General features: G+C 43.2%; 1 protein-coding gene across 6 annotated transcripts in view; it reads right to left on the bottom strand.

The window, feature by feature from the left end:
• GRB10 (growth factor receptor bound protein 10) overlaps window positions 1–21,023 on the bottom strand; it is a 146,866-nt gene that overhangs the window by 21,413 nt on the left and 104,430 nt on the right. For all 6 annotated transcript variants that reach the window (XM_042798148.1, XM_042798150.1, XM_042798149.1 and 3 more), the window contains one exon: window positions 2,961–3,117. In XM_042798148.1, coding sequence (XP_042654082.1) covers window positions 2,961–3,117 — 157 coding nt within the window. The remainder of the gene's footprint in view (window positions 1–2,960; window positions 3,118–21,023) is intronic.

The raw sequence follows: 21,023 nt of genomic DNA, 5'->3' as shown, positions 1-21,023 counted from the left end.
AATCGATGCTAGATAAGCATGGAGTAGCACCTAGGGAAAATACCCTATTTTATAAACAGGTTAGGTATACTTCTAGTTGCAAATGAAATAATGGGACCTATTCAAGTTTCACAGACTGCTTAAATCTTGACCACAAACTGGTTTAGATACTAGTGGTACAGTGCAGCAGGAACCATTCCCACATGTCAAAACTAAGCAAGTCTGATGGTAAATTGTCACACCACTGCCTCCAGTAAGAACACAAATATTTTGTGCAGTCCAACAGCTGTTTGAAGTTATTTGCTAGCACACACATTATTTGGAATATACTTGACTAAGTGTGCAAAGTAAGCGGTCAGGTGAAGGTTCCTTAAAAACTGGGACCTAGAAGATCACCACAATGATAAATATGCAGCTGACTTCAAAAATTTGCTCTTGTTCAGTCTGCCCAGGAGTAAAAAGACGAACTGGTTCTGCAAACTGAGCTCTTTTAGAAAGTAGTATTAGGGCAAGACCAGGTAGAAAAAACAAAACAAAACAAAATAAAACAGAAAGACAGTGACCTTAATGAAGGAACTAGCCTCTTTGGGTGGGCTTCAAGATCATTAAGTCAGCAAGGATGTCTTGAGTAAGAAATAACGTTTTCTGGAAACACAGAATTCTCACCGCTCTTAAACCGTATTTCCTTCCACACTGCTAAGTATCTATTTGCCATTGTTTCATCTTTGTGCTAGCAATCTTAATTTCTAGAGGGAAAAATAAGGAACATCGGACAGCTCATAATAACTTCATCTGAGGTGCAGACAGATTACTATCTTGGTCGGTCAGTCTCTGAGATACAGGGAAGCATTTAAGCTGCTGAGAAGCCAGAAATAAGCAGCCATGTAACAAGAACTGCAACCAAAAAAGTGGGTGGATGCATGAAAGTTGGTATTTAAAGTTTATTGAATATGTGACAGTGTATACTTTGGTCCCCAAATACAAGAAACTGGATGTCGTCTCCTGTTAAATGAACTCTTTTTTCCCTTTCCTGTCCACATCCTTTCAAATACGTGAAGTTTGTATCATTACTTCTTTTTTGACGCTTTAAATACTTTTTTCTTTGTCTGTTCGATTTACACCCTCCAAAGGCTGCATTACTTTTCACACAGATCCACGGCACGGCCTGCCGAGGACAGCCCCAGAGCAGAACCTGTGGAACAAAGTTTGGTGGGTGCTGAAGCTCCGACCTGCACACCCCGTTTCTCTGGGACAGCCGGGGCCCCGCTTTGTGCTTCAGTGTGAAACAGAGGTCCAAGGCAGGCAGGTCCCCATGTATATAAATGCAGCCCGATAAGTATCTTGCTCTTTTCCCATCATTGTTAATTACCAAGTTATTTGTGTGTAAACAGAAGCTTTTGATTTCCTAATCAGCCTCCTGCCCGATTCATTCAGAGATGTCACACACCAGAGTTTGACAGCACAATTAGTCACCATGGAAGCTATTGTGATGTCACAAACACTGAATTGTGGCATCACTGAATGAATCTGGCAGGAGAAGGATGTTGGTTACAAAGGAGAAGGCTTCTGTTTACACAATACCTTGGTAATCAGCAATGATGGGAAAGAGAATATAGAAAAAGAGAGCCTGGTAGTTTAATGAGCATTGATAAAACTGAAAATTTGTAAAGGTTGTTAGAATAGTGCATGTGGCATATTAAGCTACAGAGATAAAGATTCTGTAATTCATACCTTAATTCTTCACCTCATCCTATGTCCTCAGAACTGAAAGTATATCACAGACATATACAAACGAGTGTTTCATGTTTATTTTTTCACATATTTCTACACTAGGAGAGGTACCCAATAAAACCATCAAATAATCAGGATATCCTATGATTTTTTTTTTTGGAGCGCTATTCTGTAGAGCCGTGAATTTATTTGCGTTTAACAGTATCAGTTTAGGGTATTGCATCTCCATCAAATTGTTTCCTTTTTGTTTATTTATTTATTTATTTATTTAATATTTGTAAGGGTTCTGAATTACATTTTTAGACATAAAAACCCCTCTGTTAGCTACAGATAGCATTCATAATTCTGGTGCTGGTGATCACAGCTTATGATTTGTCTTCCTCTATTTTCTAGAAAAAAATCACCAAGTGTATCGACCAATACTCCAAACGCTACACTTTCTAAAGCGTTATTGTATGCTACGTAGAATTACAGATAGTGTATCTAAGTGATATGCAGTTGCAAGCTGCACAGCATAACCCTGCAACTAATCAGTGCCACAAAATAACAGGAAAAGCAAGACTGAATAAAATGAGATCCTCTCAGGTACTGTAATTAAACCAATTCACGGTGTTATTTAATTCCCCACAGTTCTTCCTCTTGCTGCCTTCTTGAAACTGTAACCATGACACCTTAATTTCAGTCAGGTGGAGAAGCTGCTTCCTGGAGGGCAGATGCCACTGCTGGTCCAGAAATTGCCCATGGATTTGCGGGTGGTGCCACCATTTTTTCCCCTGCCTGAAGTCAAGTTTAGCCAGCCCCCCTCCCCCACCTCAGCATGTCTAGCTTTCATAAGCATTACTGTAGGTATGCAAAGCTGAGTCTGTTCACCCAGGTCTCCCAGCTGGTGATGAGCTGAGCTGTTTCGCAGGACCAGTACTCTAAGGATCAAGCTTCATTTGCCTAAGCTGTTTATTTGCAATAGCTTCAGACACAGCAAGGTAGCAACAAAGCGCTAGCGTGAAGATCAGACAATTATTTTTCTTTTTTATAATAAAAATACAGGGGATGGGAAATATGAGAAGGACTTAAAATGGCTTAAATGCTTAACACATCAAACTAATACACAAAAAGCACGTATGTGACTTCAGCTAATTGTACAAATAAAAGCAGTGGAAAGAAAACGTTCCGGCTGGAAGCACATTAATACGAATTACACATATTTTATGTTCCCAGGTAACCATGCAACAACCCCTTTGACCGTTCCCTACCTAATCCTAGGTGAGGGTGATGCTCCACTAGAGTCCAGCTGTTATCATCCACACAATGACTTTTGTAAACGAGCAGCTGACAGAGGTCCCTGGCTGTCATGTCTGCTAGAATCTCGACCACTTTGCTTGTTCCATCTTCACTAAAGACTTTTACATCCTGCAACATAAAGGGTACACTTACAGATCAACAGCTCTGAACATAGGCAAACCACACAGCTACCGTAGAAAAACATCCTCTTGGCATGACGGTTCCAAGCACCTTGGCAGCCAGGACAAATGACATGGGTGATTCACTTTATAACACTTTCTCTCGATGTCCCCTTGCCCTATTTCCCCCCTGCCCCCTCCCCAACACCTCCCTGCACTAAACAAAGATTCGGCAGGGTTAATACGACCACATACACAGAAGAAGAGAGAGAGCAGGTTCTGTATAAAGCTGTGTAAGGTAAGCAAACGTGAAACAGTATCGAGAGAGTACTTCGGCAACAGTGGGCGAGAGAAATTGCATTCAGTCAAAACACACACAATTTTCTTTGCGATCCCGTCAGAGGCCTCTGACCGTTTACAGAGAAGCAGGCCAAGACCCCGAAGATTAAAAATGGCTCTCTTGTTCCCCACTAACTTTTGATTGTTTTGCTCGGGGAAGTCCCACTTGCAGTTTGCCGGCGGATCAATTAGCTAGCACAGTCCACACATTTCTCTCCCTGCCCCGACTTCTCTTTTGATCCTAGCTTGAAAGTATTTCGAGACCGAACGTGCATACGTTACGCATCCTAAATATGAACGGAGATGAGAGAACAAGTCAGGAACCTTCTCCCCACCTCCTGAATTATACAGATGCTCTCCTCTTTGCATTGTTCTGCTCAAGCGAGAGACACTTGCCGCAAAATTGTTTCTCTGGGCGAACGTGCAGCCCTGAGATTTAAATCAACTCCGCGTTTAAAACACTCCACATCCTAACGAGGGAGGGCGAATCTAACAAAAACCTGGAGGGTAATTTGATATGGAAAAACCTTACCTCAACAGCACGTAAAAGGCAGCAGTCGGAAGAACAAGATGGCATTTTAAATACAGATTGCCTCTTGAGAGAGTTTGTTCTCTGCCTCCAACGACCCTTTGTAGCCTGCGGCTGGGCGCCCGGGGTGCCGGCGGTGTCCGCAGACGGCGGTACCGTACCTGTCACGTAGCCCCTGCTATGGGGACTGTTTATGGGGAGGGAAACAACTCTGCCAGAGCTCCACTCAAAGGGTTACACGCAATCTTTGCGGTAGTGAATCAAACCACACTGTGTAGACCAATCCTAGCCCTCCCTCCGACTGATGTAATCATTTCCCACACACTATCAGACTTCCAAATTATTCCCGCCCCCCCCCCCACCTCCCCCCAAAAAAAAAGAAATTACAAAGGAAATTTGTTTTCGTGACCACCCACGGGCGTTTGAGACCCCTCCGGCAGCCCCGAAGTCGCACGGCGGGGGGAGCCGGAGCCCTGCCCCAGCGCCGGCGCCGAGCCTGCCCGCAGCCCGGCCTGGCAGCGCCTGATGTCATCTGCCTGCAACTTAAGCACTTGAACTTCTCCTCCCGCCGCTCCCCGGCGGGCTGGCCCCGGCCCCGGCCCCCCGGCCCCCGGCCCCGGGCCCAGGCCCCGGCCCCGGCCCCGGCGGGCGCGGGACGCGCTGGCCCCGGCCTGAGGGCGAGGGGGGCGGCGGCAGCGCCTCATCCCGCTCCCCCGGCTACCTACCAATTCGAGCCCCGGGAGGGAGGAGTTAAAGCCTCATCTAGCCCAAGTGACTCAAACCCGCGCGTTCAGGAAACGGCTTTCTCTTGACGGCGGCGGGGATGAGCCAGCTCTTCCCGAAGCAGGCTCCGGAGGAGCGGCGCGGCGGGCAGGGCAGGGCAGGGCAGGGGGATCCCGGTTGCCGGGGCTGAGGGGAAGGTATGCGCGCCGTGCGGCCTTACCGCCGCGGCCCCGCTCCAGCAAACCGGCGGCATCCTCGCACACGCGCTGCCCGCGGCGGGCGCACCTCCGTCTGTCCGTCTGTCTGTCAACGGTCTGTGCCTCCCGTGTTTCTGTCCTGCGGGCCAGTGTCTCTCTTCCCTGAGGAGCACCCACACCGCGGCAAGGCAGCGCGCTGCCCCCCCGCGCGCGGAGCGGTGCCCTGACACCCAAGACACCCCCCACCCCCGCGCCCAGCGGGACAGAAAGTTGCTGGTTTATTTGTTTTGGGTTCAGGGAGGAGGGATTCAATTTGTTGGTTTGGTTTGGTTGAGTTTTTTTTCTACTTTTTATGGCAACAGATTGGGAGGGAGTGACACAACTGCAAAGGTGGTGGTGAGCAAACTCCTTTCTACTGTCGGCTCACGCACATAACTCTTACTTTCTGTACTGAAACTGAACTATTTCGGATGGATTTCCTGCCTCAGGAACCCACCCGGTGACATCATTCATTCATTCATTCATTCATTCACTCACTCATCACGGCACGGCGCAGCCCTGCCCTCCCCGCCCCTGCACTGGCAGGGCAGCCTGCCCCGGGCACACGCCAGGGGAATCGCCACCTCTGCAACACCTGGAGCACAAAACCCCCTCTTCTCCTCCCCTGCGGTTCTGCTGGGGGCAAGGCAGCGAGGGAGGCCGGGGTGCACCTGATCCTCCCCGCTGCCGAGTCCCAGAAGAGAGGGAAAGCTCATCTGCTGGGGGTGCCTCCCAAGCCGGTGCAGGTGGCAGCGCGAAGCTGTAAGGCGACCACCACACTTCGCTCTGCTCCCACGCACGCTAAGACTCAAGGGAGCGAGGCCACTGGAAGAAAGCTGCAGCTGCCTTTGGTGCTCATTTGTGCCGTGCCCCCTCGGGTATGAAGCGAAGGGGTCACGGGTGCGTGTCCCACCCTCCCGCCCCCTGCCCACAGCCGGCTGCCAGCTATCCCGGTGTGCCTCAGGGTGCACGACGGCCGCTGTCCGGTGCGTGCCTGGCCCCACAGGCAGCGCCCCGCCGTCCCCACACCGCCACCAGTGACCACCCTGAGGGACGTGGGTGCGTTCACTCGCAGGGCTGGTTAGCTGTGGGCGCGATTGCAACGACGCCTTTAAAGCCCGGGGGCTGGAGCGCAGTGGGTGGACAGCGTCGAGCGCAGAAATTAGCAAGTTAACTTCACTGACTATTAATAGTGCTGTGTTTGCTATCAAGGACAGTGCAAGGCCGCGTATCACCACTGACATCATGGATATAAAAGACTGCATCCAGCAGGGATGTAACGGCCTGAGCTGAACCCTGCCCGAGGGGACAGGAGAGAAACAGAAGTGAAATGAAACCCCGTGCCTCTGCGGATGCAAGAGTGCAATGGTCCCTAAGAGGCTTAGGTGAAAGGTAAGGGGATTGAACACCCCCACGCAATGCAGCGCTGCGGAGCACGACGTGGAACCACAAATACGAAACCAGCCCAATGGCAAAAGATTCAGCTCAAACTTTCTGACAGTTTCTGTGACAAAAGAGGCTGGTAACAATATTCCTGTATCACAGAGGGGACTTAATTTGTCAAATCCAGCCTCCTCAGATTTCCTTTCTCTTTTTTTTTTTATTTTTTTCAAGGAAGCATCTCCTACTTCAACGTGTTAAGGGCTCCCTATTCAAACTTCTTAGACCAGAAACACTGTTTCACTTGCAAGATTAATTTGGGGCTTATTATCTACAAAGGAAAATGAAGCAGAAATCATTCTGAATAAAATGCTCCAATAATGAAAACACTTAGCCTGAAGATGGGTTCAGAAAGTTAGTCTGACATTTTGCCCTGCATCCCTCCGAGAAATGCAGTGAAATGCAACAGCAGACTGCCTGCAACAGTGATTTACAAAAGGCCCTAATTACGTCAGCAGCACAAGGCACCTTCTATTCAAAATTAAGGTTAAGAATGCTAAGCCAACCAGAGCACTATATTGGCTGAACATTCAGTGCTTTACAGTGCAAAGGAGCAGATAACAGACTGCGCCATTGTTCTGGGAAGAATTCTTCCCCCAAGCTTCTTTTTTTTTTTTTCCCCCCCCCCTTCCTTTTTTGAAAGACAGAAAGACTTAAAAATTAAAAATTTAAAGGAACATTAATATTCATCACTTCAGCAGTTTCATATAATGGGTTGCGTATCTTGAGCACCCTCATGGCTGTTTCATCTTCCAGTCCCAGTTCCTCAACCTCACTGCAGTATTTTGTGTGCATCATGTAACGCAAACATTAGGAATGAGGACAAAAAAAAAGGAACAGTTGCACCACAGTCACATTACTACTTCGTCACTTTTCTACTTGTGCTATTTTTTTCTTTTTTCTGCAAAGAAAACCTATGACTGTATACAATTATCAGAAAAATTCACGCGTTTAAATGACGTTATGCTGAAAAACTTCAGCATCAAACAGATCCAAATTTGCATTCTACAAACTTAAATGAATCATAGTGTAATTTGTATCAGTGCAAACCAACCTCTGTTATCCTGGATTATGATTCCAAACCAAGTATAAGGAGCGAATACTTGTTATCAGAAGGCTGTCTGACTGAAATGTAATAGATAAAAGGTTTGAAGAACACTAGTTCTTCAAGAGTTTCCCTTTATATGAGACGGTGATCAGAGACATCACAGAAAGCCATTAAAATACACTGAAGAGTCATTACCAAGAGCTGCACAAACTGAAAATCAGTCCAGCAAGTTTTGACTTTCATCCCCTGATTTCACTCATCAAGGCTTGTTCAGACACAAGAACTGTACCATCAGTCAGGTAAGCAGAAAGAAAATTGAACTGAAATGCATGTGCCTTGTGCAAGCAGAAGGAGCGATTTATTGCAGAAGGCAGCCATGAACCAGGCAGGTACCTGCTGTTTTCACTGGAACCCTGTTTTGATGAGATCATTTTTCCGAAAGCTTTCCATACTCAAAAGCTGATGGGGCTCACAAGAGCAGAGTCAGTGTCACTGGAGGAATGGGGAAGCTTTCAGTTATGATCAGTCAACTCAAAGCTGCTGAAGATTCAAGCTCTGCATGCAGGTTACCCTTGAACTGCTATTTACCTAAGCTGAAGAGGTAACGAAAAAAGGGAAGGGTTTCCTTCCTAGGACAAGTTGCAAACCTTTGATTAAGAGAAGCCTCTAAGCACGTTCCGTGCACACCTGGCAGGTAAGCAACTCTGTCAACCACATCTACACACTGGAGCACCAGCCAGTCCCTCCTTACTTACCCAGCAGCTTTAAGGCAGCATTATAAGGCACGGGAATTTCAAGTGCTGCAATGAAATAAATATATAGGTCAACCCGATGGCTCTTTTTGCCTCCTCTGTTGCACAGCTCATGCAGGAAAAAAGCCCCTCACACAAACAGCGGCAGTAACAGCAATACACTGCAGATCGGATCACTTCTATACAAGGCAGCAAACAGTACTTTCTTACAAAAGAAAAACAACCATGAGTTACTTGATCATTGCTTTTTTCCCTAAACATAAAACCCTAGGAAATGGTGAGGTTAAGGTTCTCATAGCAACATTAACTCTCTCCTCTGGCATATACTATATTTAGGTACACACTTGAAAGCCTACAAACAACAAAGGAGAACAGTTGTAGGATCAAGATCTTAGTCTTTGACTTTCATATTCAGAACAGCAACCTTACAAAAAAAAAAAAAAAAAAAAGAAAAGGGTGTTAAGTTGGCCACATTACAAAGCCCTGATTCAAGTCCTTCTGCTGGGCTACTGAATTTTAAACTCATTTCCAAAAGTCAGGGGAGAAATTTGACTTGAAGAGGAATCACGGTATCATCGTATGTTCAGTGGTCATCAAACACCAATACTGAAGTCATGAGCTCTGTGAGGGTTGTACCAGTGGGACAGGTTTGGGGAATCACAGCGGCGTGGGCAGAGAAGGGCAGGCAGGATTAGCGCTGGGTTCAACTCAGCACCTATATCTGGAGGGTTAGCGCTTCCGAACCCGTCATGTACGAATGCCAGGCCCACGTTCACCCCAGGTAATTTTAGAGAGTTAAATTCCTTCTGAAGCTAAGGGAGAGAGATGGGGTAACTTAAGATCTAAAGCACATGGCAAAGGCATTTGTGTGTCTCTGGTAGCTGCAGAGGGAATCCAGGCTCCTGACTGGACTCCAGCAGGATGCTGTAAGCTATATTGGCTGAATTCAAGCTGCGGTGACTAATCAAGCAAACATGTCTCTCTGCGCTACTGGCATAATTACACACTGCAATTGTTGACACTTGAGCTTTAAAAAATAAGCAAAGTGTGTGATGTTGCATATGCAGAAAGCGCATTTGAAGGAACATACACAATGAGCACATTTGGGGTACTGTTAAGGTTAAAAACCTGAATATTGTAAAAACAAGCCAGAGCTTTTCCTCTTCTCATTCAAAACTACGTGTGAAAATGGCTATTTGTTACAGAGACACCAGATGAAGTCTATACTCGCTATCTGCTTCTATCTTCTCAAAACTTAAAGTACTAATGCCCTCTGTATTGGCTTAGGCTTGTATAGCAACTGCATCAAAGCTTCTTCAAAAATCTCAGCTGTTTACATACAAAGGTGTGAACTGTGCAATGTACTTTTAAGAAAAGACTGTACAGAGCACGTTTTCAAGAAATAACCACTGCTTGCATGAACAAAAGATTTATTCCAACACGTGCTCACATACTCAGAGGCTGAAGGTTTGGAAACTGTAAGTTGCTACCCTATAATTTCCATATTTTACAAATAAATAGCAGAATGCAGTTTTAAGTGATACATGCCTACATACAGACAATACACTAATTTTGTGACAGTATCCCCAAAAGCTGTTTCACTCTTTCCCACTTAGATGTAATGCTCATACGTTCAGATAAATCATTTGACCCATCTGACATTTTCATGTCTCCCCACCCGATTCCTCATTTGCCTCCATTTTTACGTAAAAGAAAGGAGAAAGACTAATTTTCAATCCTTTTAAGAGTAACAATAGGCCTTTATGAATTTTGCTGAAGCTTCTGGGTACTCACGGCATGCCGGAGGAGAGAAAGCTTGGGAAGCAGTTTGGAGAGGCTTTGACACAGTCCCAGTCCACACCAGTGGGAAGGCAGCCCAGCAACAGCCAGCTCACCCAGTCCCAAACCTGGGGGTCCAGACTCTTCCTGTGGTCACAGCACTGACAGCTTATATTTTCTTTTTCATCTTCATTCTCCCCCATCCAGCATTTCCCATTCATTGTAAGTCTGTAAATGAGCTCCCTTCTCTCCACAGAGATCCTCCCAACAGCAATTGTTTTCCATGCAAAAACCCCTTCCAGTTTCGAGATCCTTTATGTATGGAAAAAAGATAGTTACAGGCACTGTTACACTCCTTTGATTATGTAATGAAAGACATTAAGTGGTGTTGCTGGCATTAACCTTTATCTTTATTTTATTGTGCAATTTATCCCTAGATAGTTTGCAATTTTCCTCTGCTGTGCTTACAGAATGCATTATTTATTGTCTGAATTTGCTCCAAGAGAAAGGTTTAGTAGAAAAGTTCTTGCAAATACAATTTAAGTCACTAACAACTCTAGAAAGGGTAATACAAAGAAAAACCATAATAATTTCTTGATTAAAATTCTTAAGTAACCAAGGTAGTTACTGAGTATTTAAAATTGTTTTGCCATTATAAATTACTCTGGAGAAAAGGAATTATTACCACATCTTTCTTGCTGCACAGGCTTTCAGCCACAAGAACCACATTAATTTGAAGCTTGGCAGACAGTGCAACAAGGCTCCAGGGAGCAGCCTCCCATAGGATTTAGAAAAATGGTGCAGGTCCCTAAAACGGGTATCTCCTTCCTTCCCCATAGGACACCGTGGCAACTGCAGCTGAGGCACTTGCCACCTGAGTGCCCAGGCCAGAAAGCCATTTCAGCATAGAGTCTGACAATGTGCAACTGGCTTCTCACTCTAATTTACTGCGGTCCAACTACAACTTCCACATGGGTAGTCCACAAAATTCCCCTTCCCTTACATGCTTTTCCAAGGAAAGGAGCAGAGGGGTTACAGAACCGAAAACAGGAATGCCACCTAAGGTTGTACACGTAGGGCTCCAGCCCTCCATTTGCATGCACCAGACCAGCTGTGTGTTATCAGGAAGGGGACCAGAGACCACTTTCAAAGATGTCTTTGGAAACTGAGGATTAGTATTTGAAAACATGTGCATTTTTAATGCATGGGAAAAACATTTGGGGCAGTGACTGTCTCTTATCTGATACACTGGGACCTTGGGATTTTGACTGTGGTTGATACAATAACAAAAATAAAATAAAACAACAACAGCCCAAAAATCAGGGACGATGCCAAATAAGCTATATTTGGAATGTCCAGACATGACTAAACAAACACAGTATTTTAAGAACTGGTAGTTATGAAATTTGTCTTAAACAACTGCAAGCCAATTTACCTAGTCTGGTAGCAAAGGAATCCAAGCAAACATAAGATGCAGAGCTGGACAGAAATTACAAACTTAGAATGCAATACAGAGGAAGACAAAGATAGACCTTCTTCCCACTTAGGTTTCTTCTTCCCTCCTCCCAAAAGAAGGAATCACAAGGAGTGAAAAAGCCAAGGATTTAAGGACTTGTGAGTTTGTTCCCTGATCCTTGCAAGTGCAGAGTTTCCTAAGGTTTTCTCTGCAGCCCTGAAGGCAAAAGTAAGTTAAAAAAATTAATGAAAACAACTTCTTAGCTGAAGCCCCAGCTCCTAGATCTGACAAGTCTTGCCAGAACGGACTACAGCAGGATAAAGAGTTTTCACAACACATACAGAGGTGCACTAGATTAAAAAAAAAAAAATCAATTATCTGTCTTTACAAGAGTCCCTTTATCCCCTTTCACATCCCAATGAACCAACACTGACATCCCAGACCAGGCAGTTACACCAAAGCTCCTGAGAGAGAGTGAGAAGCTGGAAACCAAAACAAAAAATGAAACTTTAAAATAAATACTCTATGACCGTAATATGTGTAGCTTGATCAGAGAAGAATCAAGTATGACGTATCACATGGAAACAAAATGCAGGGCTACAACCAACCAAAGTGTGAAAATATGACGATTGTAGCAGTTTAGGGCAGTGAAAAAGGTAATGGTAGCTCATGGAAAAAAAGGCAAAACTTGGAGAAAAACTCCTCATGAAGACTGGCCGTAACCTCCAGGCACTCAAGGAATGACAACCATTGAACTGTGGAAATCTGAAGTATAAATACACTGCGAAACTCCCAGCCTAATGGCCTCCATGTGCTGAAAATCCCAAAAGCTCAAGCACACCTTGGAAATATAAATTTTCCTCACTCAGATAGCGTCAGTCCCAATCCACAATAGGTTTTCCTAACAGGGCTGAGTTCATACTGCTCTGACAATAAAAGAGGGCTTCTTTGTAATGAGTGGGGGACAGGCCTAACCACAGCAGCATGGCAAAGCATCCCTAATGCCCGGCCGTCAGCTGCCTCCTCGCTGTACAGTATTCAGCAATATTGCTTAACCTCCCGTCTCCCAAGCTACCAGCCCTGGAAGCCGGCGATTTCGAGCAGCGAGTATCAGCTAATTGTTGGTGCCTGCAACGTTCAGGATGTTTTATGGGTCAGTTTGTCACACGCACACAATAAATGCTTTTAACAGAGCTGCTCGCATTGGGAGAGTATTTCTGCGCAACTGTGTAAGCACTGACTGTGCGGCCAGAATTAACCCCCTGCAGATCTTGGCCTAGGAAAAGTTATGTCAATGGGAGAAGAGGGCTCTTGTAATCCTTTCCCCAAGGCATGTGTAATTCTCATTTTCAGCAACTGTTTTAATGGGAAAGTGTTCCATAAAACTGCTCTGCTGTTTAATTTTGCTAAATTTAGATATCAGAGGAAAACAATGGTTTTCCCCAATTACAGGAACGATATAGCAAAAGTTTCCAAGGCTGAGGCAAAATCTGGGGGTTATGTCATCATGACTAAGCTGGATATTCTCTGGCCCTATGCAAATCTCACTCCCGTCTAACCTGATAAGAATTATTCATTTTCAGTGGGAAAAAAGTGAGAAAAATATTGGCAAAACCCCAAACACAACCATGGAAGTGATTTATTAGCATACAGTGCCTAACCACCCCACCCCAAAACACCTAGTGTAGAGATCCAAGTTACCAAGAAATTTTTCACATCTCTCACTGCTCTGCTTCACTGCTGCATCCATCCATACGTGCATGCTACAGCAGGACCAACTAATGAGTTTTAACTCCACAGCAAGTGCCTCTAACTTATTTGAGTTCCCCCTCCAGGGCTTGCTTGAGACCATTTTGCACACCCCTTCCTCCCAGAAGGGGCACCACAAAAAAAAAAAAAACAACCACAAAAAAACCCCACACAACCCAACCATTTGCTTAGCTTACAGGGACAAATTCCCTGCTGCCATGGTTACCACTCCAACTTCTCTTGTGGAACTAGAAATAAAAAAAAAAAAAAAAAAAAACAAACCAAAACAAAACACAACAAAAAACCCCAACTTCCCTGAGAACAGACGGCTATATAATGTTAGCTCTCCTTCCTTCCCCTCACTCATCATTGTTAGCCACTAAATCAGCTACATCTGGCATATTTAATTTGGACTAAATAAAATGTCACTAATTAAAAAGATGCCAAACAAGAAATACATGACATTATAGAAACAAGAGAGCTTAGTATCTGAACACAGCCTATTAGGAACTGAAAGGATTCGACTAGTTTTTACTAAAAGCCAAGAAACAAAGACAACTAAACGGTCCTCTGTACAATCTTATAACAATGTCCCCTGGAAGCTCTCCGCTATCATCTAGGTGTACTGAGGTTTCCAAGCACTAATTCCTGGAGCAGCAGTGGTTCAAAAGTGAAGTAGTTAGCTCATTACAGATGGTATTATTCAACTGGAAGTCCGCAGGCTTCATTCCAACTTTTAAAAAGAAGGTTACTTTGCTAAAGCTACAACAAACAAGACGTTCAGCAGGCACGAACACAAGTTGCTTTAGACGACCTGCGGCCACGTAGCTGTCTGAACAGCAGCAGCCTCTCCTCTCTCACATTCTCCACACTGATTTCAGCAGCCTAATTTGAAGTATCACATACTGCTCCATCCACCCTTCTTCTCTTGCAACTCCTCCCCGCAGCCCATCCCTGAAGACTAACACGGCAGCTCTCTGCACCTCCCATCTCGGGTCACACCACAGAGGCATGAGCACTGCTTTGGACTGCTGACCAACACAGCTACCTGTTCGAAAGCAGCTCCTCTGACCCGACCCCAATGCAGCCTCCCCCCCCCCAGTCGCACACACCGCGCCCCCGGACCAGGCTTTCACCTGTCTGGGTACATCGTTACCAGTATTCCACCGCCACTCACCAAACAGATTTCAGTGCAAAGCTTCACTGAATCACATAAACCTGTTTTCACAGCCCTTAAATGTTTTCCATCATCTTTTTTTGCCAACTGGTAATCTTCCGTTCTGAAGCTGTACTATCCCTTATGATTAGTTGAATAAGCATTTGAGTGATTTCATTTTTAGTGCCTCCACGGCTGGGATTTCCCATGAGAACAGATCATCTTTTAAGTGCTCCAGTCCTCGTTCTCAGCATTTATACATCAGACAACTGGCTCCTCTCTATTTTTGCTGATGTATGAAGTAGAGCAGAGATTTAGGTACACTTTGATTGCCACTGCTTAATTTCAGCACTGCTGACAGTCAAATAAGATTCAAACATTCAACACAGTAACACCCTCATAAAGTAAATTTTAACAGAATTTTTACAAGATGGATTATGTTGATAATGCTGGCACACACCAGGCAAGTAAACAGATTACTCTGCTTAGAACTCAGTAGTTATAAATGAATTAACCATGAGCTTTATCCTCATAATTCCAAACTTAATATTAAAGATGTAACACAGAGATGATCTATTTCAAAATAATCATGCCTCGAACTTTTTATTTCCATCACAAAAGTTTAAGACCAATCACAGGATCACAGGAAGGTTGAGGGTGGAAGGGACCTCTGGAGGTCATCTGGTCCACCCCCGTTGCTCAAGCAGGATCACCTAGAGCCCGTTGCCCGGGACAACATCCAGATGCCTTTGGAATATCTCCAACGATGGAAATTCCACAACCTCACTGGGCAACCTATGCCAGTGCTCAGTCACCCTCACAAATAAAGGAGTGTTGCCTAACATTCAGAGAGAATTTCCTGTGTTTCAGTCTGTGCCCTTTGCCTTTTGCCCTGCCACTGGGCACCACTGAAAAGAGCTACGCTCTGTCCTATTTCAGGTATTTATATACATTTCAGGTATTTATATATATTCATAAAATGCCTTCACGCTTTCTCTCCTCTAGGCTAAACAGTCCCAGCTCTCCCAGCCTTTCCTCATAGGACAGATGCTCCAGTCCCGTAATCATCTCTGTGGACTCTCTCCAGTATGTCCATGTCTCTTTTGTACTGGAGAGCCCAAAACTGGACCCAGCACTCTAGGTGTGGCCCCACCAGTGCTGAATAAAGGGGGAAGGATCACCTCCCCGGACCTGCTGGCAATGCTTTGCCTATGGCAGCCCGGGATATCATCAGCCTTCCTCACAGCAAGGGCATATTGCTGGTTCACATTCCATGTGGTGCTCACCAGGACCCCCATGCCTTTTTCTGCCAAGCTGCTTTCCAGCTGGGTGGCTCCCAGCATGTACTGGTGTCGGGGGTTGTTCCTCCCCAAGTGCAGGGCTTTGCACTTGCCCTTGTTGCACTTCGTGAGGTTTCCGGCAGCCCGTTTCTCTAGCCTGTAATCCCTTACACAGATAGTGTAGAGTTACATAAATACCACGATATTAACTAAAATCATGAAAAAAAAGAAAAAAAAATCTAGTGAAGCTTGATCATAGTTTAGGAACTCTAAATCGGTCTTTTGCTACAATCTTTCATCTGTGTTTTCCCAAGTTGTGACACAGTGGTTCAAAGTTCCCCTCAAGTCAAGCGTTTCAGAAACACTTAAAAGTCCATTTGTCAAAGGCCGATGAACTTAACTGTGTAAGTCTAAATATGAGGTAGTGTGCTGAAACCAATGTCACAATTTAAAAAATGCTGCCTGATATAGAACTAGATAACATAATGCTAGAGATTTGATGCCAAAGCTTTCATGAAAGAAAATGCTACTTCTTCATTCAGCATCTGCTTCAGATTATTTTACATGGAAGTCACTGCTGCTCCGAAGCTGTCAAGGCACAGTCCGCTTCCAATTAAGCTATCTTATCTTTGAAGGCAATTGGAAGCACAGCTTTCTGCTGCCTGTAGGCATCCCCCTAAAAGTAGGTAATCTGAGATAATTTCCAAATGTATGTGTTCTGTGTTGCCCATCCAATTAAACATCTTGCGCAAATGCAATCAACGACTCTTCTTTCTAATTGAAAAGTTTATGCAACAATTTTCAGGAGGCTCCCATTAAACATTTAAAATAATTAGCTGTATTAGAAAGACATTTACATTCAAATAACTCACACGCCTAGTTTCTTTGTTTAGCGTAGGCAAATGAATATGAAAAGATCCCCAGAGGGAAAAAAACAAATATTGGCCGAATCTTTTCTTTAAGACAACAGATACTCCCTAGAAACCAATTCTGCATGGTATTAAATGAGAAATCTTTTAACAGTGGCCTTACTACTGTAGCTGATCATGGAGAAAACAACCATTTTCAGGACTCAGAAAGGCAATAACAATGGGGTCATTTTTATGTATTACTGGCAGTCTGTATTTTTATGTATTATAGATAACACATAACAGTCATTACCTTCAAGCATTCTCCCTTCTTTCCCTTTCCCCTCTCCCTAAATTAATTGCAATAAGTTAAAGAAATCCACCATGCAAAGATACCAGTAACTTTATTTCCATCCTGGCACAAATGACAATTTTTTTAAAGGATTTTGATGGCTCTGTATTTACATCATGGATCTTCTTTAAGAATTATGCTGAGAAAAATCTAGGTCATTGAAACCTTCTTAAACTGAACCACAGAGAAACTGAAAGAGAATGTAAAGGCACTGATGTCAGGTTTATTTTGCCTTTTCACAAGCTCTTTTTTTTTTCCAGATTGACTGGCAGAAGGTAGATCAACCTTTGAACATCCTTCTTATTCTCAAGTTTCTATTTCCATGAGTGAGTTAATTCCATTCCAATCCAAAATAAAACATTTTTTAAAACATTGTGCACTTGGCAAACAGACCCAGCTATATAAGAATGACTTTAAGAAAGCTAGACTTAAAGGGCAGGAGTACAACTTAGATCAACATATAACAGAAGATATGTATACATCTTAGTTTAAGATCCTGGGCAACATAATAATTTATATGAATGCAAATGGTGTTCTTCCTTTCCTCCCCCCCCCCCCCCCAAGACTAGTTGGGTTTTAGGCATGAAACTTAATACAAAGATTAAGATCTGCTTCTTTAGACTATATGCTTATTGAAGTGCTGTATTTATGTAAACTAGTAACATACATTCAAATTTAATTCTGAAGATTTCAAATTACAACACCAACTACTTCTGTTCAATCACTATATAGCATTTTTTAAGTTAAATACATAATTGTACACATCAAAACTAACTTATTTTGAAGTGAAAAGTGTCCATTTGAAACATATTGCACTAATAATTATAACTGGCAATAGTAATTATTAGCTATTATTACCGCATTTCTAACTCTGCATCCAACACAAATGTGCCAACTTCAGCAAATGTCACTCTTTATCACTCTTTATTCATTCACATAGAGACAATTCTACACGTGGGAAAAACTTTATTGCCTTTTCCAGCTTCAGAAGGTTGTGTCTTCAGATGGTGGCTTAGCATAACCACCATAAGGTTTCTTATTGGAGAAAAATCTATCTTGCCTTTTGTACAGTGTAGAAAAGTGTCACAACATTTGCTTCTTCCACAGCTCCCCCATCTTGTTGCACAAGATTACACATGGCAAAAGTAAAAATTTTTGGCTAGCTGCAGGGTATTAACAAAAAATACTCTGTACTGAAACTATTTTCAGTTCAACTGTTGCTCATACACCCTTCCACATAACAGACACTGATCAGACCCAAAGTGTAACTTGTAAGAAATAAGCGGTTCTGTTGGTTTGTTGCCAGAGTTCTGCAGGTTCTTCTTTCAGTGCACCCAGCTGCACAGAAAACAACCCAAGTTTGCTTGGCTCACATTAGCTGAGGCTCTGCCAACCTGTACGCTCTACGAATTTCACTTTTTAAAGCATAACAAAATAGCTAGCGCATGAACTTGCTCAAGCTATACCATGAAAACTGTGTCTAAAGAAAAAGTGAAAAGGTGCATCCTGTTCTAGGTCTCATATAACACATTTACCTTCCACAGACAGGGCTGCGTTAAACCTAATGGCTTAACCTTCTCTGTAAAGACCGTTATTTTTCACGTGTACAGGCTGGATTAGAGAAATCACCAGGTAGCACCACTCTAGGGTTCAACTTGGGAACCACCTTGAGATGACAAATTCAGCCTTTTTTAACTAAAACATGAGACAGATGTCCTTAATGACTGATTGTCATTGAGAAGATAATTTGGGAAAATTAACCCTCTTTCCTTCTTCACAAACCAACTTAAGTTTGTTGCATTTGGCTTTCTACTCAGAACAAGAGCTGAGGGTAGCTTTGCTTTATACAAAACCAGCAGACAATTCAGAGGCCATTTACTTGCTGAAATGGTGGTCCAGTTCTACAACCCTCTACCTCATAAACTCCTGCTATTACTGTTCTCTGTGGGTGTACTGGCTCTTGGAGATATTCCACACCCCTCCCAGATTCCCGTTTGTTCCTCAAAAAAAAAAAATCTACACAAGAATTAGCATCACCATCCTGTATCAAGTACCAATGGCTAAAGGTATCTGTCCATGACAGTCTGTATTCCCTCCCCAAATCTTATGTATGTTCATCTATTGAAAATGGCTACATCAGATATCTGGACACTTCATGCTGAAGTTAAAACACTGAGGAGACATGGAAGAGCACTGATTTTAATTTGCACAAGAATGTAGTTAGAAACTGATCATTTTTCAGAGACCCTTAACAGATGATGGGGAGAAAAAAAAAAAAAAAAGAGCATAAACAAACTCTGCTGTTTCTTCCAGGAGGAGTAACTGATGAGGAGGTTGGTCATTCCGGCAAACGGTCAACAAAAAATTCCCACTTAGAAACAAGGCCAGAAGGCCAGATTTGGTCCTAATAAAACAGCATGGTAACTTAGGGGAAGGGCAGGATCTTCTCCATCATAGTGCAAGGTCTGATTTGCATTCCATCATGACCATCTAGTGCAAGGTCTGATTTGCATTCCACCCAAACTACACAGAGGTGGCAGTTATTTCAGCTGTCACTAGCCACCTCAGTCAAAGCACATCTAGCCTTCACTAATCATTCAGGTTCCCACTGCAGTAAATGGAAAGAAAAAGAGGCGCTTTAGTTCAATTTATCTTCTTCTATAGTTTTGCTACCCTAAGATGGCACGAATGTCCTGAAAGGTACTCCTCTATCTCACCACTGACTGAAGATACCCAGACAAGCAATCAAATGAGATTTTAATTTTTATGTAACTGTAGTTCACAGAAATAATTCCCAACCAAAGGCTCTTTAAAGGCGATCATATTTCTTGACACTGTGAAAAACTATGGTAAGTGGTGGCCTAATATTACATATAATGATAAAGAGACCAGGGAATGTAAAAATGTATAACCTAAGATTGGCTCGGTAAAGAAAATTTTATCCCTGCATGGAGCAACCTAACATGGGGTGGGGAAGAGCAGAGCACACACGAAGGTCTCTTGCTCAGACATGAGGCTAATGAAGCAAAATGCAGAATGCAACACCTTCCCAAAATAGCACTTGCTGTTATTAAGCCATTTTTAACGTGAAGCAAGCAGCTACCTAAAGACGTCTAGAACCGTAAAAGACTGAGACCATCACCTCTATCTCAAATTAATTTAACAGCAGGAATCTGATAACCTAAGCATGATTAAAGCCAACTCTGTCAGAGCTTATAGGTGACTTGTACATTGAGTTTGAGCCAACCACTGATATGACCACAATATAAAGGCAGACACAAAAAGGTGAAGATTATCTTCAGCAAGAAATCCCAGTATCCTCTTTAAGTTAAAAGACTTTCATATTCACTTCTTGCAAGCTGAGATTTAAAAAAGGACTGCCTACAGCTGGGAAAAACAGCTATGGTGAACATGTTCATTAGTCTACATGCCACTTTCCAGCAGCAAAACAAATGCCACCAAATAGCAAGTAATATGAAAAGCATGACCATTGCTACTGCTTGTCTATTGTATGTAAAGACCTCCGAGTTTGTCTTGCATTAATGGACACCTTTTACAATTTAATATGCAAACAATACAGCTACTTGATTCTAGATATTGGTAGTTCAGCCACAAGATACAAACCTAGCTTACAGCCATGCTATGCAAAGCCAAGTATGTTCTTCCCAAGATGTTTTATTACGGTTGTAGTGAAAACAGAGAATCACTCAGCATAAAGAAATACTCTTCAACAACCTTTCAAAAGATCTGCTAAGTCACTGAAGGAAAACTGGCCTTGTTTTGCATCAACAGAAATGGGTTTGTACACAAAAAATGGAAGAAGTCCTTTCATATCAGGGTCAGAGTTCTGCATTAACACACAAGCCTAAACCAATCTGAGCTACAATCAACTCAGACTTTAAATACCTTCTCTTCAAATATTTCTAATGTATTTCTTGAACTCAGTGAGACCTTACAGGTTTGAAATTCTATTTAAATATTTTCACACAATTTAAGAGAAAAAAAAGTAATTTAGTTTCTACTTCCCTACATTTACAGATTTCAAAACAGAGGAACGAATCAGTCCATGAAGAAAATCGGCTAATTCCTCTACACTCCATCAGTCCTCATACTCAGATATTGCCTGTAACTTGTACCTCCAGATACTTTGCAGTTAATGTTCAGAAAAGAGATAATTGTAGTAGGGATGAACTCAATTATGTAGAAAGCAGACGTTGCTGCAAACTCAT

Source organism: Tyto alba, unplaced genomic scaffold, assembly GCF_018691265.1.
Source record: "Tyto alba isolate M040663 unplaced genomic scaffold, T.alba_DEE_v4.0 Super-Scaffold_27, whole genome shotgun sequence".
NCBI classification, from domain to species: Eukaryota; Metazoa; Chordata; class Aves; order Strigiformes; family Tytonidae; genus Tyto; species Tyto alba.
This window is presented reverse-complemented; position numbering and strand designations above follow the sequence as displayed.